The 27,478-nt window shown below is 38.8% G+C and overlaps 2 protein-coding genes across 3 annotated transcripts in view; one reads left to right on the forward strand and one right to left on the reverse strand.

Moving 5' to 3' along the window:
• wdfy4 (WDFY family member 4) overlaps positions 1-12,119 on the forward strand; it is a 60,189-nt gene extending 48,070 nt beyond the window's left edge. For both annotated transcript variants that reach the window (XM_047351462.1, XM_047351463.1), the window contains exons 55-64: positions 1,333-1,424; positions 2,535-2,744; positions 2,852-2,972; positions 5,817-5,974; positions 8,239-8,397; positions 8,471-8,650; positions 8,837-9,019; positions 10,306-10,393; positions 11,051-11,180; positions 11,795-12,119. In XM_047351462.1, coding sequence (XP_047207418.1) covers positions 1,333-1,424; positions 2,535-2,744; positions 2,852-2,972; positions 5,817-5,974; positions 8,239-8,397; positions 8,471-8,650; positions 8,837-9,019; positions 10,306-10,393; positions 11,051-11,180; positions 11,795-11,858 — 1,385 coding nt within the window. In that variant the 3' untranslated portion in view covers positions 11,859-12,119. The remainder of the gene's footprint in view (positions 1-1,332; positions 1,425-2,534; positions 2,745-2,851; positions 2,973-5,816; positions 5,975-8,238; positions 8,398-8,470; positions 8,651-8,836; positions 9,020-10,305; positions 10,394-11,050; positions 11,181-11,794) is intronic.
• A 3,146-nt stretch (positions 12,120-15,265) lies between these two features.
• Positions 15,266-27,195, reverse strand: vstm4a (V-set and transmembrane domain containing 4a). Its single transcript, XM_047350707.1, has 8 exons — positions 26,945-27,195; positions 25,265-25,711; positions 19,676-19,729; positions 19,487-19,594; positions 19,365-19,398; positions 18,066-18,214; positions 17,515-17,582; positions 15,266-16,867 (listed from the first exon to the last, which is right to left on the reverse strand). The coding sequence occupies exons 1-8, from the start codon at positions 26,991-26,993 to the stop codon at positions 16,715-16,717; spliced, it is 1,062 nt and encodes a 353-aa protein (XP_047206663.1). The 5' UTR covers positions 26,994-27,195; the 3' UTR covers positions 15,266-16,714.
• Positions 27,196-27,478: the final 283 nt, after the last annotated feature.

Genomic DNA, 27,478 nt, shown 5'->3' on the forward strand with positions numbered 1-27,478 from the left:
AAATAAAGTTATTGACAGCAATGGCTCAGTCCAGTCAGTTTTGTCTAGGAGAGAGACATGATTAAACCCAGAAACACTGGGCCAACTACATCATTTGTAAAGAGAGACCATTGCAATGGTGTCACTTTGAGCTGGAAAACTATTTTCCAGAGTTTTACAACATAAACCTTTTTTCAGGTGGTTAAAAACCTGATGGAGCCTTTTTTAATAAAATATAACTTTAGGCACTTCACATAAAACATAAAATAATATATAATGTAAATATATAATATAAATAAGTTCACTTTAGGTAATGCTGAGGTGGTGATTCAGTATGCAGAATCAGATCTTTTGTGTTCTAACACAGGCATCAACTTTCACTCCATGGACACCAAACTAGGCCACCATTGACGGGGTTATACCTCTTTGTGCTGATAGTCTTATTGACACTTAATAAATAATGGTGAACAAACTGTTTATGCTACGGTGTTAAATGTGTAGGAAGGCGATGTGGGAGCATTATGGATCTTTTCCACTAGTCCCTACCCAGCGCCGTTTGGTATGGCATGGAACTGTTACTATTTTTAGCGCCTGGTTGGATGCGGTTTCATTCTTACCAAATCGTGCTGAAAACACGGTGTCAGAAGACTGTCGATCACTGATTGGGTAGGCGGTGGTGTCCCTAGTCCCTAGCATACATATAGTAACTGTCTAATATCTTTAACCATTCAGTTGCTGTATTGTACAGCGATTGACTGTAGCTTGTACCCGTCAGTTTAACACGGCTCCATGCCCTCCTGTACTTATCTTGAGTGTTTCGTCTTGCCGCCCGCAGCCTTCTCTAGCTTTTTTTTTTTTTACTCTGAGTCTGACAATGGCCATACATTGCTGCTCAGCCTACAGCTTTTGTTGTGTTTGTGTAACTACAGATCACATCACATTACGCATTTTATGGACTCTTTGAAAAACCAGAAGATTTTAGGATAATGATCCCAAACATTTGGCCAAACTAACCAGACACTAAATCAACCTTCTTTTAATAACATCACAGAACCCAGACCTACATCCAATAGAGATGGGATGAGTGAAGAAGAGTTGCGAATAAATGTGGCTAGCACTATATTACATTAGGTTTAACTGTGGAAATCTTTATGCAAATCACTGTAGAACTCACATGTGACGTAAAGACAAAAATCCAAAATATTTATGTAAAAGTTTACATCAACATCCTTTGCAAATTTTTTTAATTCTCTGTTGACAACAGACAGTTTTAAATAAGTTCTGCATCTTTTTACAGCTCCACAGTTTGCAGTGAAGGTCCCACAGTTTGATGTGATGCATCCATGTTTTCAGGTTGTATGGAAGACGGTACTGCTCTGGGAGATGTGGAACTGCCTCTGTGGGCGAAAGGTGACCCCCAGGAGTTCATTAGGATCCATCGAGAGGTCAGTAACACCTGACCTCACTAGGCTTCTCTGTTCCAATTGGTCAGCCTGACCAGTTCTTAGTGGGACTTTTCCCACAAGGCTTAATGTTTGTCAATACTCTCCGATTTATTTAGACAGAAGGTTCCCTGTTTTGGTATCTCTAAACAAATATCCGCAGTACACATGACAGTATAGCTGTTTGCCCTCATTCTTTCAGCTACAATGTAAGAGTTTTTCATGGCAGTTCGTCTTATTCTTTAGATTCTTTCAGCTGCTTTGTCTCGTGGGGATCGATGCTGTTCCCAAGCATAATGCCTAGTTTTTGCTTTTTAAGAAACAGCATAAATAGCCATGTATGTAAGGTTTGGATTCTGACAGCATGCCTATTTAAAGTGATTCATGCAGGCACAAGGCATTTTGTTTTTCATAAGGCCATTATTTCAGCCAGCTGTTAATGGGCTGAATGTTCTCTCTGTTTTCCTCTTTCAGCTCCCTGTTATCGTTCCTTGTGTGGGGGTTATTGTGTATCTTTGTTGCTCTGATTTCTTTAGTGTGACCCTCACTTTTTTCATTCCTGGGGCATCCATGATGGTTATCACTCTGTAATCTACTGAACTCCCTATATTCCCAACCATTCTCATAAAATTAGTGGCTTCAGAAGATTGTCTTTTTTTTCTTCCACAGACAAATTAACTCAGAACAAAATATTCTTGTTGTAATGTTTTCTTTTTCAGGATGGGTTTATTACAGCAAGGATGTAGCTGGTCATTATGCCCACTTTTCCTTATTAACTATTCAAAACCAATCTCTGGCTAATTCCACCCAAATCATTCTCTAATTCTAACATGAAGATAAGCTCATAACATAGCTCTTCAGCCCTTTGCTGTTTTTGGACTTCTAAATTCACTTTTAGAATAAATCATTGTGCACCTGAATAATATCATCACCTATGCAATCTGAAAGAAGTTATGCATCTTGTAAACTTTCATATTGCTAGTGTGAGTGGTGGTTTTTGTCCTACAATGATAATTATCGGTGCAGCACAAAACTGCAGATTACATCAATACTTCGGTCACATTACTTAACTAGTTGGTTGTTGTGCTCCAACTCCGGCTGTGTTTGCACTAGGCCCTGGAAAGTGACTACGTAAGCTCCTGCCTCCACCTGTGGATCGACTTGATCTTTGGATACAGACAACAAGGTTCAGCCGCTGTGGAAAGTGTGAATACTTTCCACCCTTATTTCTATGCCCAGAGAGGCCGACAAAATGCAAAAGACCCCATGATCAAGAGCACAATCTTAGGATACATCAGCAACTTTGGCCAGATTCCCAGACAGGTAAAAACCCTTCTATATTTACTTATGTGTTGCATGTAAGAATGTATGCATGATATTTTTCTTTATAAGAAAATATTCGTAGCTATTAATCTGTATCTTTCCTGTAGCTTTTCACCAAGCCTCATCCTCCTCGCAGTGGGTCTAAGAAAGATGCGTCTTCGCCCTCTCTTCCGACTCCATTTTTTTTCAAACTGGATGCACTAAAGACATCTGCACAACCGTTCAGAGGTACAGCTACACAACTACAGAGAGGCTGAGACAGGATGTTAGATGTAGGTGCATAATGGGTTTGGGCCCAAGTTCTTAAAATATTGTTTCTTCTTTTGCTTCAGGGCGATTATGTTTTAATTTTAATCATTTGTTTTTAAAGTAATAAAAAAGGTCCTAAACCAAAAGCTTTGGCACTCTTGTCAGTGCTCAGTAATTTCCTTTGGGTATTAATCAATTTTTTCTGATGTTTGTAGCATTACATTTTTTTGATGTAGTTTGGCTGTTTTGCCAGCAAAAGACTTCAAGGTTTAGGAAAATTTACCTTTATGCGCGTGCTGATTTTTTTAAAGTCTATCCACAGATTCCTGATGATCTTTAAGTCAGGGACATTGGGGGTCACTGTAGTGCCTCTCAGGAAACACTTTAAATTGGGACTTGGGCAACTTCTGGCGCTACACCCCTCTAAGCTGCTAAGTAAGGTAGTGACATAGCGATCAGAAACACACATTGATGTCCGACTTACATTGTATGTGTAGGGGTCTGGACTTGCCTGTATAACAAAACTGTTTTGTAAAAGAGGCAAATGAAAACCTCTGGATTGTGGGAAAAAAAAGGGCATATTAGGATCGCTGTGTCCCCAGCATGTGTGTTAGAGCATGACGGGTTGTGTTTTGGTTCATGATGTTAGGTTGTCAAAGACTTTTCGGACATTAAAATAAAATATGTGCCTTGAGTATTGCGACTCTGTGACGCTATATGTTCTACACATAGCGGTAAATACAAATGTTACTGCAATGAAGTTAGATTTATGTTACTAAATATCAGGTTGTACTATGTAGAGGTTCTGTCTGCTCCAATGAAGATTCACTCACCCCAGCATGTCAAATGCATGGAGATGGGTGTGGGCCTGACATTATTTTCTCATTAATTGAGCTAGTAAATATCTGAACACTTGGGGGCACTCATACACTGTGAGTAGAGCATTGAACTTTAACTCAGTTGGTCTGGCCAGTATAAAGAAAGACTAAAACGAGATGGTCGCACCAAGGCAAAATGTAACTTAGTCCGTATACAATTAGCACACTGGAATTTTGCAGCCTTGACTCCAATACAAATGCAAAATACCTAATAGGAGAACATGCTAAACGACACACGTTCTTCATATAGGAGACAGGACTTGATGTGTCACTAAACCTGTGTCATTTCCTCTCATTTGGACCAGTTAAAAAAAAACATTTCAGTTGCACAAAATGTTAAGAAAAAGTGTGAGTGTAGGTTCGGAGTGTAGCAGCATAACAATTATCTTCAAACTAAAGGAGGCTTTTCGAATTTGCTGAAATCCATCCATGTCCTGATGTCTTGTGTAGGTCTGGAAGAACGTAGGGGGTTGTCATACATTGTTAATGTGGTTAATTAAAGGACCCAAATTGCTGTTCAGTATTGGATAAATGTTTGAGTGTTTATAAAGGTTTGAAATGTAGATGCTGTGATTCTTTCGTAAAGTCGTTTGAACAATAAGTAAACCATTTGATTGTACTTCTCTTAATTATTTCTTTTATCCTATTGTGTAAAAAAGCCACAAATACTTTTTTAACTTTAAAATATATGTATTTTAAACTTAGTTCACCTTTGTAATATGTCCTTTACAATTCTAACAGTTCTAACCTTTAATTTTTGCATGTTTTGCCAGTCTGTCTTAATAGTGTGGAGCAGTGGTGTACAAACTTTGTCACGCAGGCCAGAAATGTCGAGTTGAAAGAGGTCGTGTGCCGCAGAAATAAATTGTTGTCATATCTTTTTACCAGATCAACAATAAACTTAACAGGCAATATTTTAATGAAGTGCACAAAGTATTCATATTTTTGTTGAGAAAGGATCCGTCAGTCACTGTAGATCCGAAACATAGAAGGGTCTTATTTAAAGAAAAAGCAAACATGGATTGAATTGTCCTATAAAATATAGAAAGATTTTAAAATGTTGCATAATATCATAAATCTAAATGTACCAAATATGTCCAAACAGTTACATAAACGTGTTCAATTTTGCTGATAATACTATGTCTTACTGTGTTTGTTGTACCGCTTTTAATTTATACCTTACCATTATGCATCTGTTATTATACACTGGATGTACTCAGGTCTCGAGGGAATGATTGAAACACAGTGAGAAGGTCCATAGATTAATTTATCCTACAGAAGGTTGGTAGGAGCTGTCTGATGGAGCAACGGTATGGAGATGACTCTTCGGCTGAGCCCTACTCAATAATCTGAATATCCCTACAGGCCCACTGAGGGAGAGGAGATTAATCTGTGAATGCTCAGGGAGAAATTCCTGCATATTACATTTCATATTAAATCTTATAGTGTGTGATCTGATCAATAAGCAGATAGAGATGAATAGGAGGAGGAACGTTAGGACCGGTGCAGAGGGAGGTTCTTTCTGGGGATTTTAAACGCAGATCTGGCAAATGGATCTAATGATTTCTCTTTTTTCCTGCATGAATAGGTCAATTACAGACACAATTACTGCCTCTTGTAGGTTTCCTCACCCACATCTGCTTGCTTTCAAGCGGTCTGGGATGCAGGTGCCCCCCAGGACAATGCTCTGTTTCATGTAAGCTGGGAAAAGCTGTTTTAATTGCCCAGTTTTCTCTGGTCAGTTTAATGAAATTCTTTATATGTTTATGGACCTAATGAACTCTTTAATGTGATGCTTTTGAAGAGCTATTAGTTTAAATTTGGCATGATGTGTTCACTGATAGACTGTAACGTTTGTTGTATTTATGCTAAGGAGAATAACAGATTCCTATAAAAATTTCATATCATACTCTAACTAATGATGGCGCTCTGAACCTTATTGCAGAACTACCAAGGGGTCCGGTAGGTCAGATATTATGTCTTGAAAAAGAAGTCTTGATCGTGGAGAAAAACCGGTTACTCGTGGCGCCTCCATCTGGCTGCTTCTTCAGCTGGGGATTCCCAGACAATAGCTGCGCCTTTGGAAACTGTACAACAGAGAAGGTAGGTACTGGACAGTGGCTTTAAAACAATGCTTTGATTCAGTTTCAGCCATTAGTTCTGTTTATTTAACCCCTGCCATTAATGTATCAGTGAATCTGATTAAAGTTCAGGATTTTTCTCTGATTTGCTCCTTTAGCTAAAGATGCATTTTGCAGAAGTTGCAAGAGATCAAATTTATCTCACTGTGCGAAGGTATCTATCAGGAAAAGGGTGGAAAGAAATTCCACATATTATATGTAGCTACACTATGGCAAAAGTCATTAATAACTGGAGAAAATATGATGTAACAGTGAGATTACAAAAAGTGAAGATTTCTCCATTATTAAGGAATAAAGCACAAATGTCAGTTGTGCTTTACGTCAAACAACAACTTATGAATGGACCGAGTAGTATGGCTGTACGGTTTGATTCCGGGTCTCAACCCATTTGCGGCATGTGTTCTCTGTCTCTCTTCTCCCTCCCCACCTTCTTTTCAGTCAAATTACTGCTAATTAAGGCCACTAGTAAAAAAAATAGCCTTAAAAAATATTTGTTTTAAAAACTGTTATTTGCGTGCACACATATGGAACCAGGTTGTTAAACTACTTTTTTTGTTACATTTTTCACCGTAACAGATTTATTTGTCTTTTGGCTGTATTGTATGGTAAATGTATCATATTAAAGGGGAAGAATGGTTTAAAAGCATTTATCATTGTCTCATTTATTAAAGCTACCATTTTCACAGGTGCATTTATGCCTTTGTATATCAACATTATGGTTATTTGAGCTGCAGAAGTTAGGAGATGCATTTTATGTCTTTACGTATAACTTGCAAGCATTTGTAATTGCTTACATTGAATTTAGATAAACCAAGTTTTTTAAGTTGGGTTCAGAGATTGGAAGTGAGTTATTTAATAGTTTTGGAAACTTTTTTGCTCATCTTTAATATTTGCTTGTGAACCCAAGTCAACAGACAGAGAGAGATCCCCTGATTTCAGAGCTATTGAGATCCTTCTAATTGACTGTACTTGCCACCCTTTACACACCTCATGCACGGTTTATCTCTGTGAAATTTGTTTCTCAGTAGCTTTGGGATTTTTAAATTATTACTACATATTTTATTGGCTTTGTTTATCTTGGTCCTTGCCTTATGAAGAAATAAAATTGCAAGATTAATTGACTGTAAAAGTATAAAAACGATAGAGCAATAATTCCACACATTAAGAAAATAGCCTAAAATACAAAATTGGGGTTTCAGAAATCCCAGTTATTACAAAAACATTTTTTAATGTGAACAAAATGACTAATATTACATAGGTTTCACACGTTGCTTTTCATGCTTGAATTATGAGGAGAAATATTTGTAGAAGCTGTTTTTTTTCCCTCATAAACAATAAAAACATTTAAGAGAATTGGTTAATAATTTGGCTCAGATGTTTTCATACATGGTTTTTTGTTCATGCATAGAGAGAGCATCTTCCTACAGGACAAAGGACATGAGATACATGTAGCTGAATTTTACAATAAGACAAATAAACAAGGGAGAAAAACATGCAGTTTAGACAGTAAATGAATAAAGGCTCACCGTTTCCTGAAAAGCAGCTGTAGTTTTTCACCTTCTCCAGTCACTTATAAGCCATCAGTTGTGTTAAAAAGTGGTGTGAAATATATATCGTATGAAATAAGGGCCTACTAATACATCCAGCTAACCAGATCAGACTGCTTAAGGATAAAATTTAAGCTTTTTTTTTTGGAAAACTAAGAATACCATTTATTTTTGTTTTTACAATTAGAGTAAAGGTTTCACAAATGGCAAACTGTTTGAATTTGTAGTTACGGTAGACTAATTCAGTCCAGGTTTGACTTGTCCATTTAGAGCTGTTTTAATGCTTCACATTCTTAAGTGGTCCTAATACCACAATTGATATTTTTTGTGTTCACAAAAATAATGTTTTGAAGAATCTCTGTTCAGTATAGAATTAACCAGTTCAGGTTCAGTCTGAGTAGTTGAGATTTTGAACAAATGAAGCCAAAACTTGTTAAAAAACTATTTAATAGCTTCTTTATTTTGGCGACAAAAAATTCCAATCTGCACACATGGGATGAAAAAATACAAAAATGTCCCTTTTTGTTTTGTTTCATTGTTTTAATTTTTTTAGATGGATTTTAATAGCTGCAACTTTAATTTAAGGGGTTAAAAATTCCGAAAATGTGTTTAATATTTGTTATACAAAGGCTTTACATAATTTAGTATCAATAACCGATGTATGAATATTTCTCCACAGCACTTTGCAGTGAGTGAGAGTTTGTGTGACTGGGGTGAGACGCTGTGCGCCGCCTGCCCCAACATGACGACCATCATCACTGCAGGAAGCAGCACTGTTGTCTGTGTATGGGAAGTGGCTGTCAGCAAGGACAAACTCACTCACATTAAACTCAGACAGGTGAGTCTGCCTGCATGTTTGTCCGCTCTGGGAATGTATCAGTGCTTCACCCTGACTCTCTTGTGTTTCGTAGCCCTTATATGGTCACACAGATGCAGTGACGTGCCTGGCTGTGTCTGAGGGCCACAGCTTGATAGTGAGCGGCTCCCGTGACCTCACGTGCATCTTGTGGGATTTGGAGGAGCTAAGTTATGTCACCCAGTTAGCAGGACACACAAGTAGCATCTCTGCACTGGCTATCAATGACCTCACTGTAAGTCCAGTTGCTCTCTGTCTTTTCTCTTTAAAAGCATTTTATTTGCTCGCAGCGTGAGGAAGGGAGGATTCTCACTGCTGACAGCGCCCATATCCTCTCTGTGTTTTGCTTGCTTCGTACACTCCTGTGTGTGTACATATCTGTGCCCATTTGAACGTTAACACCTTGCTACTTTGGTCCAAGGGTGAGATTGCGTCCTGTGCGGGACCTCTGCTATACCTGTGGACCATGAAGGGCCAGCTGCTGGCTTGCACTGGAACTTCCTCCGGGCCTCAGGCAGACATCCTGTGTGTCAGCTTCACACAGCGACATGAGTGGGATTCCAGGAATGTTATTGTCACAGGCTGTGCAGATGGCATTATTCGGGTAAGTTCTCTCTGTGCAGGCAGAGTGTCTTAACCTAACCCTAGCCAAGGAACACAGTAGACAGGTCAGGGGTAAAATTGTGGAGAACTTTAAGGCAGGATCAGGTAATGAAACAATTTTAGCTCAGGTGGCAGATTATGTTAATAGAAAATCAAATCTGACCTGTTTACAGTTTGACGCTGGCCATGTAGGACAAACAGCTAACATGTGGAAGGTGCTCTGGTCAGATGAAACCAACATTTACTTTCTTGTCTACACAAAAAAAACCTGTGTCCTCCCAATGGTCAAAAAAACATAGAGGTGGCAGCATCATGTTGCGGGGATACTTAGTTTTGGTGGGGACAGAAAAACTGGTCAGAGTTGAAGGAAAGAATGAAGCCACAGACATGGCAATCCTGAAGGAAACGCTGTTGGAGGCCGGGGGAGAGGTTTAACCGGAAGCACAGCAACACTAAACATACAGTCAGCTACAGTAGAATGGATCGGAGCATGTTCTTATGTTAGAATGGCCTAGTCAAAGTCCAGAACTAAATCCAATTTAGGATCTGTGGCAGACTTGAAAATTGATGTTGTCTCCATTTAATCTAACTGAGCTTGAGATAATTTGTGAAGAAGAATGGACAAAATCTTTCAGTCTCTAAATGTGTAGAGCTGGACGAGTCACTCCCCAAAAGACGTGCATTTGTAAGGTGTTTCTACAAACTATTTACTCGGTAGTGGCTGAATGAAAATGCATGTCACACCTTTCAGGGGTTTTTTGTGAAAGAGTTGAAACTATGCAATTTTTCAAACCCAATGAAAACATTAAAGTTTGTAGTTGCAATGTGACAAAAAGTGAAAAGGTCCAAGAGGTATGAATACTTTTACAAAGCCCTGTATAACAATAAGTCAGAGTCATCTCTCTTTGTACTGTTTTTATATAGTGTACTTTCCACTATTCTGCTATGTAGTCATTACTTTGAGATCATCCTCACATAAACCCGCTTGAATGTCCACTGAGGTTATTAATAACATCATCAAGGTAGCGTGTGTGTTGGCTGAGTGTTTTTACTCAGGATTAATATAACCACATGCTGCCTCCTTGCAATCAAAGCTGCAAAATCTGAATTGTTCTTCACTTGGGAAGCGTGTGTCCATGCCATGTGCACAGCATTCACGCACACATGCTACCGTTACTTTATCATTACGCTCGTAGTGTGAGGTGGGTGCGGGAAAGTGTGGTCGTACTTGTTATTATGTTGAATTATGTCTATAATTTTGCCACTCGTTATGTGTCTCTCATACAGATATGGAGGACAGAGTACACCAGAACACAATTACCTGGCCCTCCAGAAGAGCCCGTGTCCCCAAGGCAGGACCAGATAGAGAGAGATGGTAATGTTACTGACAGTGCTATAAGATATGAGTGGGTGTATTTTATTCATAACAGTACAGATAATGCATACTGTTGACTGTAAGAAATCTCTGAAACCAACTCGTATGCAGGTGTGGAATAAGGGGTCATCCTCATCCTAATTAAATAAATCTTTATGATGGAGTTTAACTGCTCATCTCAGAGCTAGACTACGTCTTTTCCAGACGAGGGCTCGTATTGTTGAGCCTATCCCTCACTAGCATTAGAGCTAGCAAGAATTATGTTGTTATAAAGTTATTAAACATAGAGGCTGTAAACACTGATGAATAATTCTGCTGACGTGCCTGTATGTGTGTGTGTGAGTGTGTGTGTGTGTGTGTGTGTGTTTGTATAATTTAGAAAGCAATAATACCCAGATCCAATTTGGCATACATTGGTTACAGCCTCGCGTCACCTCATAGGAGTATTATGCTTTCCAATTACATTGAGACAAGTCTTTACGTAACCCTGAAGCGTTTATATTTGAGGGATTTTTCTGCCTTTTACAGCCTGCTGACTGCAGATGGACACGCATTAATGTACAGTTTAATTGTTTTGTGAGGACCGCTGGGTGCCACAACGTTAAGCTTACATGTTATTTTGGAGTAAGTGGATGTGCTCTCCTGATGAATCTGCAGGGAGTGCCTCGGGCCAGGGGAAAACCTGGAGGAGATGTCTGATGTTATGTCAGGAGCTGAGCAGTGGTCAGAGCGTGTCCCAACGGCGCTCCAACGATAGCCCCGCTATCACTGCTCTGGCCATGTCCAGGTACAGAAATCAGCATGCACCAGCTTCCAGCAATGGAAATAACTGTGTTTAATTATTGTGATCTACAGTTAAACCCACTGTTATTTATACTCCTAAAATATTTAGATTGAAAATGATTTTCTTTTAACCAGGAGGCTTGTTCTGATTGGAAATGAGACAGGCATCTCAAAAGATAATAAACCAATGTGAAAGGAGCATAAATTTTAATAAAAAACAATTTACTGTTCTTATTTAAAATTTTAGTAAAAAATGACATAAAAAATATTTATAACATTTTCAGCTATAAATGGAAAAACACTATTTTGGCCTTAAAACAATCAAACCCTTCTTATAATTGCTGACCAGCCTTTTCCATGTTTCCACGGGTATTTTGAGGATTTATCTGTGGTGATGAGCTCCAACTCTTTAAGGTTGGAAAGCCCCTTTACCATCACCATAATTGTTAGCTCCCTCTCACACATTCAAGTCAGCAACTGTCCATTTATTTATACTGATTAGTAAAATGTTTTCTGAATTTGAATTCGGTATTCGCTAGAATCTCGTCAAATTTACTTCCACGCCGCTTGAAGGAAATACCAGGAAGCTTCCCAACATGCTCACTCTCTTCTGTGCAGGACTCACGCGACCCTGCTGGCTGGAGATGCTTGGGGCAGGGTCTTCACCTGGGTCTGCGAATGAACGATGGCTGCAGCCGATATTTCTGTGTATATAGATGCTCCACGATCAAATAGACGGAGAGAAAAACTCATCAACCATCTCAGGTGTGACACTGACTGAACAGCAGGAGCTGCTTCACATCAGCTGTCTTGTAGATATGGTCGTTACAATTGAATCAAGTTACACATAAAACACAATAGTTCCCACTTGTATTTAATTATGTATTTTTCTGTGTAAGTAATGAATCTCAATGAATATGAATAAAATTATGAGCGGACATTCTATGAGATCATTTGTCGTGCCTCTCTAATGGAGGGAGACCAGGGTCAGGCAGCTGAAGCTTAAAAGGCAAACCCGAAGGATATCAACAAAGGTTTGCTTAAATAAATAATTAATGTAGGATTAAAAAATAAAATGAACTGTTTGAGGCTACACCAGAACTGACGAGGGCGTCTAGTAAAAGTTTATAGTAAATTTATTAGCTTTAAACTGAAAAAAGGGGGATGTTTGTGAATACAAAACAACACAATGTGTTAAAGTGGTTTATACATTGAAGAACTGGTATAAAAACATTCTATTAAAAATAAATAATAGGGTGTTTTTTAGGATAATATAAAGTGAAGCACCTAACTTTGCATTTTATACTACAAGATGTCTGCTTTGGTAAATGTTTGTGGTGTGCAGATTTCAGGATGTTTGTCAGACTTTGGCTTTTGTTTTCCTCAATGTGTTTTTACTTTGCTTCGTAATGCAGTGCTTAGCAGAATTTAACAGCTTCTTCGGAAACTAGGATGTGGGGGATTTAAAATGTGTTTCGGTCTAGTTGAGGGTTGCTTCATGCTTGTCGCAGATTCTTTGCATGTTTATGGTTTCCTGAAGACAAACATGTCTCTTTAGATCCATCTCTGTGGGATGACCACATAGTCCGGCTCATCTGACAAGAGACAGCATGAAGGTTCACCCTTAATGTAGCACTGCCGATGGGTCAGTAATAAAGTTCTAGGAAAAGTTTAAAACAGGGTTAGGTAACAATATCCCAAGCTTCTGAATGTCTCGCACAGCACTGCTCAATTCATCATCTGCCCATGGTAACTCTAGAGCGAAGCGTAGATTCACAGCTAAGGTGGGAAAATATGGGGACAGGACAACTATGAGATGTGCACTCTACAAATTTAACCTTTATGGAAAAGTAGCAAGAAGAAAGCCTTAAAAAGTCATATTTGCCGTTTTCCACAAGCGATGTAGAGAAGACAGCCAACATGTGAAAGAAAGTGCTCTGGACAGTTGACACCAAAAGGGAACTTTTCCTTCATCATGCATAACCGTATGACAGAAAACAGCATGTCACCCTGAGCACATCGTTTCCACAGACACACATAATGGCGGCATCATGCTGTTAGGAACGATTGATGTATCTAAATACAGGGATGTCCTGGAAGACCAGGTGTTAGAGTCTGCAAAAGACTAGCATGGAGGTTAACCTTCCAGTAAGAGAATGACCCTAAAGACAGACAGAATAACAATATAAGGGTTTAGATCTGGGGCATAAAACTCAAATAAACTGTGGGCCAAAATTAAAACATTGAATAAAGTTGTTAACCAGCGTTGATATTTATTGGAAACATTTTAAGAACTGAGGAAATTTTTCTCTCTGTTCAAATTTTATGATCAATCTTTTCAAATACAAACAAGAAAAGCTTAATACTGAAAGCAAACATGAAATCCAATATAAAAAATAAAAGACAAAATAAAAGTAAAAATAAAACGTATGCATACATGCTTTTGTCCGTTGCGGTGAAGAGAAAGCTGAGCCGAAAAGCGAAGCTCTCGATTTACCGGTCGGTCTACGTTCCTACCCTCACCTATGGCCATGAACTTTGGGTCATGACCAAAAGAACGAGATCCCGGATACAAGCAGCTGAAATGAGCTTCCTCCGTAGGGTGGCCGGGCACTCCCTTAGAGATAGGGTGAGGAGCTCAACCATCCGGGAGGGACTCGGAGTAGAGCCGCTGCTTCTCCACATCGAGAGGAGCCAGTTGATGTGACTCGGGCATCTATACTGGATGCCTCCTGGACGCCTTCCTCAGGAGGTGTTCCAGGCACGTCCCACTGGGAGGAGGCCCAGGGTACGGCCCAGGACACGCTGGAGGGACTATGTCTCTCGGCTGGCCTGGGAACGCCTTGGGCTCCCCCCGGAGGAGCTAGAGGAGGTGTCTGGGGAGAAGGACGTCTAGGCGTCTCTGCTGAGTCTGCTGCCCCCGCGACCCGGTCCCGGATGAAGCGGAAGACGACGAGTACGAGTACGAGAGTGCTTTTGTTTGTAGCCTTCTGAGCTAAATGTCAAAGGTAACACCCCAGCAGAACATTTAGGTATTAGAGGTACATGTGCTGTCTACCAGCAGATAAACATTTGGGCCAAATATAATCGGGACTGAGTTTGACACATACGGTTTAGATGAAAGCATGTTTAAGTGTCAGAATGGCCTAGTCAAGGTCCAGACCTAAATACAATGTAAAATCGATAACAAGACTTGAAAACTGATGTTCTCCATCCAATCTAACTGAACTTTGCAAAGAAGAATGAGCAAAAACATTATTTTGATGTGCAAAGCAAATTACTTGCAGTAAAGTGGGTCTGCATGGTGTAGAAGCAGGGGGGCTGAAAATAAATGTTTCTCACACTTTTTAGATTTTTTATTTTTTAAACATTTTTCCTTCCACTTGACAGTTATGCATTACTTTGTAAAAGTTTATCACATACGGTAAAATGCGTACAACTGTACATTTTAGTAAACAAGTAGCCATGCTGGACTGTGGAGATTCTGGAGTCTTGCTTGTGTAACGTCTGTTGTTGTGACTCAAGCAAATGCGCCACTTCTCTCTATCATAAAGGACGGGGTCCCTCTCTTTAACCTTTATGTGTGTGGCTAATTGTACTAAGTGGAGTGGCTTAATAGAGTAGAAAATAGTCCTCATAATTTTCCCAGAGAGCGAGCAATGACCTTCTCTAAAGACAACAGCCATCTCCATTCTCTCTACACGACTGGTTTTATGATATGAGATGTCAAACCATTGGGTTCCTCAGAATAATTAAATCAAATAAATTATTGCACCTAGGCAGAACCATCTTGTAGCCTAACCCAATTATAATGCACTGTAAAGCTAATTATTAACCATGATTACAATTAGTCTAATTTGAATAAATGTAGTCATTAGTGGGTTCATCCCAGTCAGTGAGTATGAACCGTGGGGGATGATGGTCTCTGTCTCTCTCCCACTTGCTGGAGAAGGAGTATAGATATGCATCATTCTCTTTCTGCAGGCACCTCCATCCTTATCCCATTTTTCACACTGACCTTCACAGACTGGCCTACACCCTTCACCTTCCCTGCATTAAGTGCTTTAAAATGTCAGTTTTACACATTGATCAGACTTGTTTCTGACATTTTATTAAAGATTTTCCATAAAATGACCAAAAAAAGTGATCTTTACCTTTTCTTTGGCATGGATAAGATGAAAATACTGATGAAGATCCTTATATATAACATATAGCAGGTTTCCTTGTTTCCCACAGCCAAAATAAAAATATCCAACAATAATTATCTTTGCAGAGTAACAATTGCAATAATTTCTAATTCTTTAAGTTGCTTACACACCGTTTCTTATCTTACCATGTATGTTGGCATATCTTAAATCGCATTAGGTAGATCTAAATGTGAGAAAAATTAGGCTGACAATGTATTGCAAATTTTTCATAACTGGAATATCACTGCGCAGGCTATCCAAACCTGCAACATATAATCGCAAACAGTAGTTGTTTAATGCTTCATAAAAAGAACTGGAAGGCATCAGCTGTTACAAAACCAAAACAGCAGACTCTGACCAGAAGCAACCTTTTTAAATAAACTTTGTTCTTGAGATAAAAAATTGTATGTTTTTTCTCATTAGGTAGACCACGTATTATCTGGGTCCATGTTTGCTGTGAATCCAAAGCCAGTAGACATTAACAATTTTTATTTTATTTTTTTGGAACATTCACCAGTTTTATGGCATATCAATGTTTTCTTTAAATCATGCAGCCCTAAAACAAAGCATGTAAATTTAGTTCAAGTAAACTTTAGCATGCTATAGTCAGCTTTAATCATATTAAACATAAATTCCCAACAACAAAATTGTGGCTGGTGAAAATGCTGGCTAGTAACTTTGGAAAACCAATAGCCACATTGGCTGGTGAGCAAAAAAGTTTATGTCAAGCCCTGGTTGCACCTGTAATCAACCCTATAACAACACCTTCAGGAAACAGGACCAGGCACCAGAGACTATCATCCAGCAGAAGTTCTTGGCTTGACCAAAATAATTCAGTTACATTATCAGAAGCATAGGAAGGTGATGTTGGAGTTTTGTTTACCTAATGCTATTTCTATTATTGTCTGTACTTATATAAATTAAGGATTTCATACCACAGCATATTTATCAATATAGAGTTTTAATACAGTAATAATAAATTTGCCTAAAAAGCTTATTGTTAAAGTGACATGATGCGGCGGTAAAAAAATCCTGGACATAAGTTTATTTCTACACAGTCTCGTAGGTTTATGGAGAATAGTTAACAGTATGATCAGGGCTATAAACAACAGGCTCACAGGCCGGAAATGCTCTCAAAAAGCAAAGGACTTCCAAAAAAAGTTGTGCAGGACTTCACCTGCACAGAGCAATCTTCAGACTCCTCACTTATCCACAAATGGCGCATCTTCCATCAAAAGAGCTAAATATCATACTCATAGTTCATAAATATGTTCCTTTAGATGCTGCTTAGTTCAGCTTAGGGTGGAGAACTGGACCTCTGCCCTCACCAGGAGGTACTGAGCTGCCAGGTCTATAGCTTTTCTTCCTGGAAGAGGATCTGAGCATACACAGTGTCAGGGCTGGAGGGTGTGGCGTCAGGGCTGGAGGAGGCTGGTGGCTCCTGCCTCGGTCGGACCAACTCCAGCTCTGCATACGTCAGGCTGTCTTCTTGTGATACGCGAGACTAGAGGAGGAAAGGAAAAAGGAGAGAAGAATTTAACTGGCAGATAATGCAAATGAGAAACTTAGGCTGTTCAGCATTGCCTGCCAAACATCTCAGCTGCAGAAACTGTGTTCACTGTTTGCAGGAGCTTTGGGAACATTCAGTTTACTTGAAAACATTTGCTGCCAAAGGCATCCAATTCAGCATTCTTAGATCTGCCTAATTGCACTAATCTGATCCATGTGTGCATGGGAAAGAAATGCTCACATCTCCAATGCTTCTTTTCACAACAAAATCTCAAGGACGGCACAAGCAGAGACACTGGTGGTCCTTGATTTGAGTTAGTTTGCCTCTGAATATACTCGTTTGAGGCTTTAATTGTACATATAAAACCAATGAAGCACTCTAAGTAAATAATTGTGTTTCTGAAGCAATAAAACTAAATAGAATTATCAAGCTCATAACTGAATGAAGAGACGGCAATAAACTCTTGCAGACTGATTCGGTCGTGAAACATATTACCTCTTGTACGTATTTCAATAACATCTCTGCTTTTGATGAACAAAATAAAAGAAAAAACATATTTTTAAAGATTAGAAATGCATATTGAAGCACTGCCCATATTTTATGGTATATACTGGCATCCATTAGATAGACAGAGGACTTACGGTGGCAGATCTCCTTGGCTGAGTCTTCAACCTTCTGGGCTTCTGAGGTCTCTTTGCTGCAACAGGCACTTCGAGAAAAATGTGAGAAACTTAATTGAGTGAAAACAAGTGTCTGGAGATTTGAATATACAAATGTCGCTGTCTGTTTTAAGTCAAAGTTAAACTCAACGAAGGTGTTGTTTAGAGCTGAAACAAGAGCATCGTTTGATCATTTAGTCTTTCAGCAGTAGATTTAACCTCTGCTCTCAGTCACTAGTATCTCCTGGTTATGGGTTTGACCTCTTGCTGCTTTATAATACCTCCAACTGCGTTAGGAATGTGGCATGAAACTTAACCTCAAGAAAGAAAGAGGAAAAAACAGTACCAAGCTTCATTTGCAAAGAGGTAACAGCAGTTGCTGTGAGGATATTCATCCAGAGCTCCAGAGGTTTACTATTAACGTTCATTACTTATGTCCACATTGAGATCATAGCTTTTCAACAGGATTTAGAGGGGGAAAAGGCTGATACTGAAAACATACCCATTCTAAGAATTAAAAAATAATACCATACCTCTGACTGGTGGCTGAAACAGTGGCGATTCAGGTAGTTTTGGTGGTGTCACTGTTGGTCCTCTCTCAACCTGGTATCTTGTCTCTTTTCTTTGTGTTCTGGGAGGAGAACTGGAGCAGCTGCTGGAGCTCGTAACTGTCTCTCCAGAGCTGTGAAGAGTAGATGATTTTGGTTTGTAGACAACCTACATGCAGATCAAAACTGTTGTTTCATGTTAACTATTTGTGAACTGTCTAAATAGATTACAGGGATGATGATCTTCTAGTCTTCAAAATGTACGACCTTAATAGATTGGCTGTTTCAGTAACTTATTACAACCCATCATGGCCTTTCTAAATGCATGAGCCCTATAACGTTTAATGGCAAACAGCGAAATAATTTTTCCAACAGGATGGTTTTATTTAACATGCTGTATATGTGTAAGTTTTTTTGTTTGATCAGGGGTCATAATTTGTCCTATTTTATGAGACAACTGGCACCAACAGGGTTCGGAACCAAAATGAATGGGTATAGAGTCAATATAATGTTTTCAGGTTAGAATTTATGAATAAATTAAAGTATATGTGAAAACTAGAACCATTTTTCTGCTGAAAATATTTACAATAAAAAAATAAACTGTAAAGGTTTAAATACTTGGATGGAAAATGGATGGAAAATGGAAAGTAGGAAGGGAGGCAATGGAAAACCATAGGTGCAAAATGCGGGTATGCTAAAATTGTTTTTAAATTTTACTTTACACAGCAAACCAATTGGTTATAGTTAGAAAACAATCGGTGTTAAATAGAGCTGCACAATATATTAGATCAATAAGGGAAATTGTGATCAGGAAAATGTTATCGCAATATTCAGGAACAGTATTGCAGTTACATTGTTTTCCTGATTTGGTGGAGCAGTTCCGGTAAAATACAATCTGTAAATCCCAAAAATCACATTACCTGATGAATTTTTCTTTTTCTGACTTGGTGAAACATAAACCCCTGAACATGTTAAAATACGTTTTGTGATGGGTATTGGGGTAAGAAAGAAGCTTCTAGCTTACAGATTTCAGAGCTACAGTGACGTCTTCCTAACTTCCAATAAAAATCCGTCAAGAATACTGTTCCTAAAACAACCTCTAGGGTATATTTTGCTGGAAAGACACTAATGTATAACTGCAAACAGATACAGAAGCAACTGCCTAATTATGACATTTCTGGAGTTTTTAACAAATATCTATGATTGATCTAACCAGTTAAATGTTAATTTTGTTTCCCACTGTTCATCAAATCTTTAGTAAGTTTTTAAGAAAAAGTGTAGTACCTGCTTTCTGGACATTTGACGAAAAGATAACTGGCTGTGGAGAAATCAGAAGAAAAACTGTCTTGAAGTACAGGTGACACTTTATTTTGTACGTACTAGTTATTGTAGAGAAAAAATTGAACCTTTGAGCCTGTGTCGCCTGTGAAAGTACTGGCACGTTAAGACGAGGGAGAACAAGAAGATGGACAGCAGGCCCAGGGAGCAGATCAATACAGCACACAAATACACATCTAATTCAGAGACAAAAATGTTGCTGCGAGGTTATGCATGAATAAAGGTATAAAACAAAGGTGTGGTGATTGAAACAATACCTGCAAATAGAATCCAAAGCCCCTCACTGCTGCCATGCTCGGGAGTAAAGTGCACTGTAGGAATAAACATTGCAATAAGTCAGCAAAAACAGCACATAAAGAGTATAACATTTCCAAGTCTATCTTTATAAATTGCTGATGTCTATGGGCACTGACCCAATGGAGCAGACAACCTCAGTGGTTTCTGGAAATATCCAAACCACTGCTGTGAAGAAAAAAAAACAACTGCTCAACCATCATTCAAACCCACAGTGGGGACATCCACAAAGATGTAGGCCTCAGTGTGCAGCTCTTCTTAAATATAAATGAAGAGATTTCCAATAATTTTGCATATTCACTTCTTTTTGACTGTCACTTCACAGTTGTTTGTTAATACATATATATTTAAAAAAGCTTCACTATCAAATCAAATTAACTTCACAATCATCTCCAGAACACTAGACTTCATTTAAAATCAAAATTCGCTCTGTTCCACATCCAACATCTTTTCTGTGTTTTTAATGTAAAGTCACATTATTTCAGGTACTGTGTGATGAATGATGGGCGGGGGGCTTTTAAAAGACAAGAGTACATATCCAGGAAGGTAGACGTGTGTCTTGATCTTTATAAATCAGACAATGGTTCCAAAAAAAATAGCACCTTGCCTAACTTGCTCATATCCACAGTCAGAGCAAAAGCTAGAAAGTATAAAATAACTGAAACTTTGACAACCAAGGTGGAACAAGGACTCCTGTTTATCTTTCCACACAGTGAGCAGGATGACAAGGGGGTGGTAAAGTAAATTTCCAAAGCTCACTGTTAGAGAACTACAGCAAAGAGTGGCATCTTGGGAACACCAAGTCTCCATGACAACCAGCTATCTACTTTCTAGACGGATGTTTGGGAGGCATGACAGATCCTACCACCACAAACACAAATGTGTCCATTTTGCTAAAACCTACGAGGACTTTAACAATGCCACGTGTTTCTGTTGGAAAACAAAGGATATATGTTAGGAACGCATGGTGTTATAAACTCTTAATACTACATAATTCCATGTGTGTTCATTCATAGTTTTGTTGGCTTTAGTGAGAATCTAAAATGTAAATAGTCGTGAAAATAAAGAGACCCGTTAAGTGAGAAAGTGAATCTAAAATGTTTGACCGGTTGTATGTGTGTGTGTGTGTGTGTGTGTGTGTGTGTGTGTGTGTGTGTGTGTGTGTGTGTGTGTGTGTGTGTGTGTGTGTGTGTGTGTGTGTATGTGTGTGTGTTTAAATATAAAACAGACCACAGCTGTGGAAAGTGTAAATCTAAAGCCAGCACCCAATGAGATTCACCCTATTGGTACAAAAGTAGCAGAAAAAACTCTAACTTGTCTCCTTGGGCAGAATCTGTGGGATATGAATAATTCATTATTTTAAATGTTGGGTGAAGGTTGAAAACTGGAGACTGAGGGGTTCCCTGGATTGCAGCCTTTTCCCTCATTGTTTATCCTTATAATGTCAGCTCTTGTGTTTCCTGGCTCTGTGGTCAATGCATCTCTGAGATGCCTGAGGTTGCGCGGCTTCCTTAGTGTGCCCTGAATATAGGGCAGGGCGTTGTCGGATGGCCCTGTTGGACCTGAATCTTTTTGTGTTTCTACTGTAGTATAAAACAAGCAAAAGGCATTCACACCGCTTATACCTTTTCAACATCTGAATATGGAAACAATTTGGCAAAACTTCCGCACCGAGCAAAATATTGGCATCCACCTAAAATGACAAGCTGGGCGTGAAGAGCATGAATCAGATGAGCAGCCATGAAGCCCATGGCAACTCTGGAGAGATCTATAAGTCAGCTGGGTGAACTGGTCTTTTACCCCACAAATCTGGCCTCTATGGAAAGGGAGACAAGTAGAAAGCTATTATTAAGGAAAGCCAGATGGAGTCAGGTTTAAAGTTTGCCTCAAGCCATGTATGGGACACAGCAAACATGCTGGAGAAGGGTCTGTGCTCAAATGAGACTAATACTGAACTTCTTTGGACTACATACAAAATGCTATGTATAGTGGAAATCTAACACTGCATATCCCCTTCAACAGACCATACTGACTGAACTGTGGTGGCAGCATCATGCTAGGGATGCCGTTCTTCAGCAGAGACAAGGAAGTTCATCAAAGCTGATGAGAAGATGTACGAAGCTTGTGTTAAAATGGCCTAGTCAAAGTCCAGACATAAATCCAATAGAGAAATACTGGCAACAGTTGAAAATGTCTATTCACTGATGCTCACTCTTCAGCTTTACAGCTTAAACTATTTTTTAAAGAAGTGGCATAAATATCAGCTGTTGTTGTTCAAACCTGTTAAAGACATTTCAGCTATAACTGCACCAAAAAGTGGTTCTACAGCCCCCCCTAAATGTTTACTAAATCCATGCCACACTTCATAGATTTTTATTTGTAAAAGAAAAAAAAAATGAAAGTCAGGTATAATTTCCTTTTAACCTTGCAGTTGTGCTCTAATGTGCATTGTTCAATCAAACCAAAGCCCAGTAAAAACACTGAGGTTGGTTGTAGGGCAACAGCATGTGAAAAAGCTTAAACAGTATCAAAGTGTTTGTCAGGCCACATCAAAGTATAGATGTGCGTTTCTTCAGATACAAACAATAAAAATAAACTCAATAACTGGAAAAAGCAACATTTCCTGTATCTTGTGTAGGTTTAGTGGCACTAGGTTATTTAGGAAAAGACAATAAAATCTGTGTCAGAAATCTATGAAGAAGACCTAATAATCATTTCAGTTAAAATCAAACCAATCATACTTGTGGAGAATCATTTATTGTTACATGCTTTTTAAATGAGCACCTAATTTAATTTCTTTTTGGCTGATTTCTGTCAGAGACTTGACCCTGGCTAAATTATATGAAACCTAATTCTCCAGGATGGTTTCTCTGAGACTTGAATAAAAATACAGTTTACCCAAAATGCTGTTGTCATGTGTTACAGAGTTTAGGTACACTGCCAGCTCAGCACCACTACCGTTTCCCCCCTCATGCTCATACAGAGTGATATTGTTGGCTGTGTGAGATCATTGTTTTGGAATGGAAATGCCTGAGGACTGGGGTCACACTGAAATATATAGGTACGTCTAATCCCTCCTGCAGCTACGTGAAAAACGTTTTGTGTTTTGTTCCCTTTAGTAAAAAAGTGTGGAACAGTTTTTTGTTCCTAGAATAGATGAACCATGTGTACCAGCAGAATAAATGTTGTTTTAAATGGATTATTTGGAAAGGATTTTCCCTTGAAGCACATTTTCAAAATTATTACAGCAGAAATCCCCCTTTGCTTTTCATGGTTTGTTAAAGAGCGGTGTGGAGCAAACACTCGAAGAAAGGCCAGATGATGCAGGGCGCTTTAACTACTTTAATGTGTAGGAATGAGAAATCCTTTGACATCCTGTCTGAACCGAAGCTGAATTGTTGACAAACTGTTTTGTCTAAAAAAGGACAACAAAGTTGTGGGAATCTGAATCTAAAATACTGCATTCCTTGAACTGATTTTGCCCAAATTTCTTTTTGCTTTCCACAGGGTATTTTATTCCACATTTACCACAGTCTTGCAGATTTGGGAGTCCAAATCAAATATCTCTTGGCTAAAAGGAGAATTGGCCATTGTGAAAAAAAAACGTTGTATGATATGTCTCCATAAAATAATGTAACATCCTAAAATAAAGTCTGTTTTTCTTCTGTATTCAGTGAGAACGCTATGTTTGTGGCCTGGGCATCTTGAGGGAGTGTAAGATCAGGAACTACTCAAAGATGGGGTTTTTCTGCCTCATGGATCAATTATTTGAACATCAGGAAGGTGTTTTTTTAAGTATCACCTACTGCTTAAGCCTAAGCTGAAATTAAATGATTATATAAATGATAAATGAAGAGAAGAAACTCACAGTTGCCGGCTGAATTAAAATATAATTCTTCAAGCTATTGAAAACATTTTCCAGTAACAAACAAAAGCTTCTCAGCAATTGTTCATTGACCAAAACTAACCCCTAACTTTGTTTAAAAGCTTCCTGGTTTCCAGTTAAAGACCTAAATGGTTTCCGTTCTACACTGAAAAGAAAGCATACAGTTTGAGCTGTTGACCACTATGGTCAGTGGATCAGGAGACTTGGCTTCCTCCTACATAAGAGAAGAGGAGTAGACCCTATTGGATAAACAGTGGAGGAGGTAGCACTAATTTGCTTATTATAACATCCAGAAATACCCAATTAGCCACATGTGTCTAAATTTGTCGTTTAAATTACAAGAGATGGTCAAAATAATGCCAGAAGAGAATTACAAAACGTACAATTTTGCATGGCAGGATTTTTGAAGGGAAATTCTGTTGAAAGGTTATATGTAGACAACACCTTACATGCAATAAATGCCTCTCTTGGCATCTTTATATAGGACAAAACCAGATTAGTTGCAGCCAAACACTGAAGCTCATGGCTAGACCTAAAGGGGCTGAGATCAAAGCAGACTTCTGTCATCCTAAAACAACTCCAAACGCAAAAACATAAAAGCAGTTTATGCTAACACTATTTTATGAACCTTTGAACTGTTCTCATGTTGGCATTTGGGGTTATTTATGAAGAAGCCAATGATGATTATTTTCACAAGAAACAGAAGTAGAAGGTTGTGCTTCACCATTGATCTCCCTGTGGGAAACGCATGCTGAAAATGGAACATGTAGGTGTTTTAGGTCAGAGTAACTATCGAATATAAAAGGAAGGCACTGCAGAAATCCGTACTGGTTCACTTCAAACACTGTCATCTTTTGGCTTTTCATACTGTTATACTTTTCTGTCAGTTAGTCTGACTAAAAATACTTTCACACTGGAACATAATTTTTATGTGTTAGTTGCGTCATTACAATAATGTTGATTATTTATCTATAGCATTTATTTATTAAGATTTTGATGTTGATACACAAACATAGGCCAAGATACACAATAAAGAGCTGCTAAATTTCACTGCAGTTTTTGAAGAAAAGGTGCTTACTGTGCCCAATTTTGTACTGTTTTGCCCTTCTGCTCTCTATAGAGTAACAGACGTTTAACAAGCAGGTAAGTTAGTCAGGATAACAGCCTGCTGTTTAACAGCCAACTGTAATCTTTAAAAAAGTGCTACCTTACCAAGAGAAATGGGGGTTGCTGCTTTAGTTTCCAAATCATAACTGTTTTCTACAACTGGAAGTATTTCCGAACAGCCAAATTTGTCTATCTTGTAAGTGAGTGAAAATGTGTAGTAGCCTTCTTTCAGCCAGCTGGCCAGCAGTGTGCAGCAGTAGGTGAGGGGTGGGTAGAAACCCATAACTGTATGCTCCATACAGCAGGAGAACGCTCCAGTCGTCAGCTCTTTATCAAAATCTCATTAAAAGGACTTGCCACAGCAAGGTATGGCGAACATTTTATCTGTTATGAGTCTGTAAACCTCGCATAATCAAACTTTTACTGCCTAAAGTCTTATTTAGAGCAATTTGTCATACTGTGTAGAAATAGCTATTATATACTATTCACTTCACCTTTTTGTCTACAAACCAAGTTTAAGCTATAGTGGAAAAAGAGGCCAAATCTGATTTTCTATTACCTGCCAGTTGTGTGGTGCTGGTGCCATTGGAGGAGGATCTCCATGTGTTTCTGTATTTTCGGATCTCCTGAACTCTGCAGCTGTAAAAGCCTTGATCCATCCCTGTGACATTGGCAATGAACAACCGGTACACCTCTCCCGCCGCATCATCAAACAAGTGAAACTTCAGCTGGGTGAAGCAGCGGCTGTAGTTCCCATACTGCTGTATTTTCTTTATACCTATCCTCACAATAAGAAACTGGGAGGGTGAGAGTGCGGTGGGGGAGGTGGTGGGAACAAGAGGTCTGAGAGTTGGATGGGTCAAAGGAGAGAAGATCCAGCGAAGAATGAGAACACTGCTGCTCCACTTTCTTTCAGACACCAGACAGGACAAAGTCAGGTTTTCTTTCTCTGCGACTAATACCAAAGGCCCGGGGGTTACTGTCACGTTCAGGGTGTGACATACTTCTGTTGGCAAAAAGTAGAGCTCAAATAAACATTTCAATTCATTGTGCGTAGAACACTGTGTACAACAGGAAAATGAAGTCTTGAAGTCTTTATAAATAAACTACAGACAATCTGCAAAACATACTCCTTTGCCATAATATGTCACACAGTCACTGAATGACTCAGCTTGCGTGACTCTTTATGCTTTTCAATTAGTAAATTATTGGAGCTGAAAATGTGCTACACATAGAAAGGTCTGAGTTCATTTTTACAATTTATTTCCCTGCCAGTTAATCCTAATTGTTGCATTTACACAAACTATGTTTATACACACACCCTCAGTGGATTGTAAGATTTACGCTGTCGAAAGCATAAAGTATGACTGCTTCTGCTTATATGTGTCATTCCATCACCAGATGGGAATTTCGTCTGTACCGCTAAAAAGAAAGACAGCTCAAGAGTGAAATCAACAAATCATACATTCACCACAACTGTTGTGTTTTTCCCTGCATACTTTGTTTTCTTCTGATGGAAGCAGAGTCACATGTGTCCAAAACAGAGTATGAGTCAATAAGTGTGATTAGACAGGCAAAGATATGCTACAGGTGGGAAACATTCATCCTAAGTGCGGTTAAAACACAATCCATGCAGGCAGGATAACTGGGACCATCTGCTGCTGCTTCTTTGTTGTTGTTCTTGTTGTGTCAGTTGGAAATCTGCCTCATTTTATATTACAACATCATAAGCAGAAAAAGTTCATAGAAATGTAAAAACATGCAACTCAAACTACTGGAAAAATTGAACTTATTAATTTTAGGACTTACAAAATCACAAATTTGATTGATCTTAGAAACCAAACCTTTTTGTTAAACCAGAATTATTTTTTCGTGTGGGTTACATTTTCACCTTTTGTTGATAACTTATTTGAAAAAGCTGGTTTAATTCATGCAACCTAGATCATTCTATGACTATGTGAAATATACATATGATTTATAATTGTCTTTAATTTATTGTCATAAACCAGAAGAAACATAAACCTAGCACACATTTAAACCAAGCACTTTAAATGCATGCAAAAAAAAATGTTAAACCGCATGCATGTTTTGCCTCTTGCACATACAATGAATATATTATTTTCATACTGACCATAAAAAGAGGAATCTGTATTACATGTTGTGTGCACCAATTGCTTCTCTATTTTCGTCCTTTTTGCATTCCTACTGAGCTTTGTTGCTGCAAACAAAGTAAACTTACCTGTGACCAGAGTCTTAGTCAGGACAAGGACCACTACAGAGAAGTACATTTTCCACAGTCAGCGAATCCATAAACCCAGACAACTGCACAGTACTTTCACAAGCAACTACATTCAAAACAGAGGCTGGCTGAACAACCCACCAGAGCCCTTACCCACCATTAACTCTTCTCCTCTTTTCTCTGTAATATGAAACAGTAAAAGCTCTGTTCCCACTTAGAAACTCCCACTCTCTCCCTCGCTCTCCCCTCCAACTGTCTCCGTCAACCTCTCTCTGTATTTCCCTCTGTGTCCTGCTAAACATTGGAAATGTCATTTCCTGTGTTCCTGAGAGTGGGTGTTGGATCATGGCCCAACACCTCAGAACTCAGAGTTATCTCATCTCGGGGAGGTTGCCCCTCTTGTATATTCAAACAGCAATTGTTACTGTTTATCTAAGCACACTTTGTATTATTTTTTGTTCATGTACACACAGATGTCGAACTTCTCCCTGTCTTCAGCTGCTGGACAGAGTGGCATGGGCTTGTCTCTGGCTG

Source organism: Girardinichthys multiradiatus, chromosome 22 (assembly GCF_021462225.1).
Source record: "Girardinichthys multiradiatus isolate DD_20200921_A chromosome 22, DD_fGirMul_XY1, whole genome shotgun sequence".
NCBI classification, from domain to species: Eukaryota; Metazoa; Chordata; class Actinopteri; order Cyprinodontiformes; family Goodeidae; genus Girardinichthys; species Girardinichthys multiradiatus.

Excerpts from the sequence above, each read along its gene's own strand:
- vstm4a (XM_047350707.1), bottom strand. The coding sequence starts at position 26,993 with ATGTACTTCTCTGTAGTGGTCCTTGTCCTGACTAAGACTCTGGTCACA. Across the intron at positions 19,595-19,675 it reads GCTTTGGATTCTATTTGCAG|ATGTGTATTTGTGTGCTGTA; the intron begins GTATTGTTTCAA and ends TCTCTGAATTAG. Across the intron at positions 19,399-19,486 it reads CAGGCGACACAGGCTCAAAG|CCAGTTATCTTTTCGTCAAA; the intron begins GTTCAATTTTTT and ends ATTTCTCCACAG.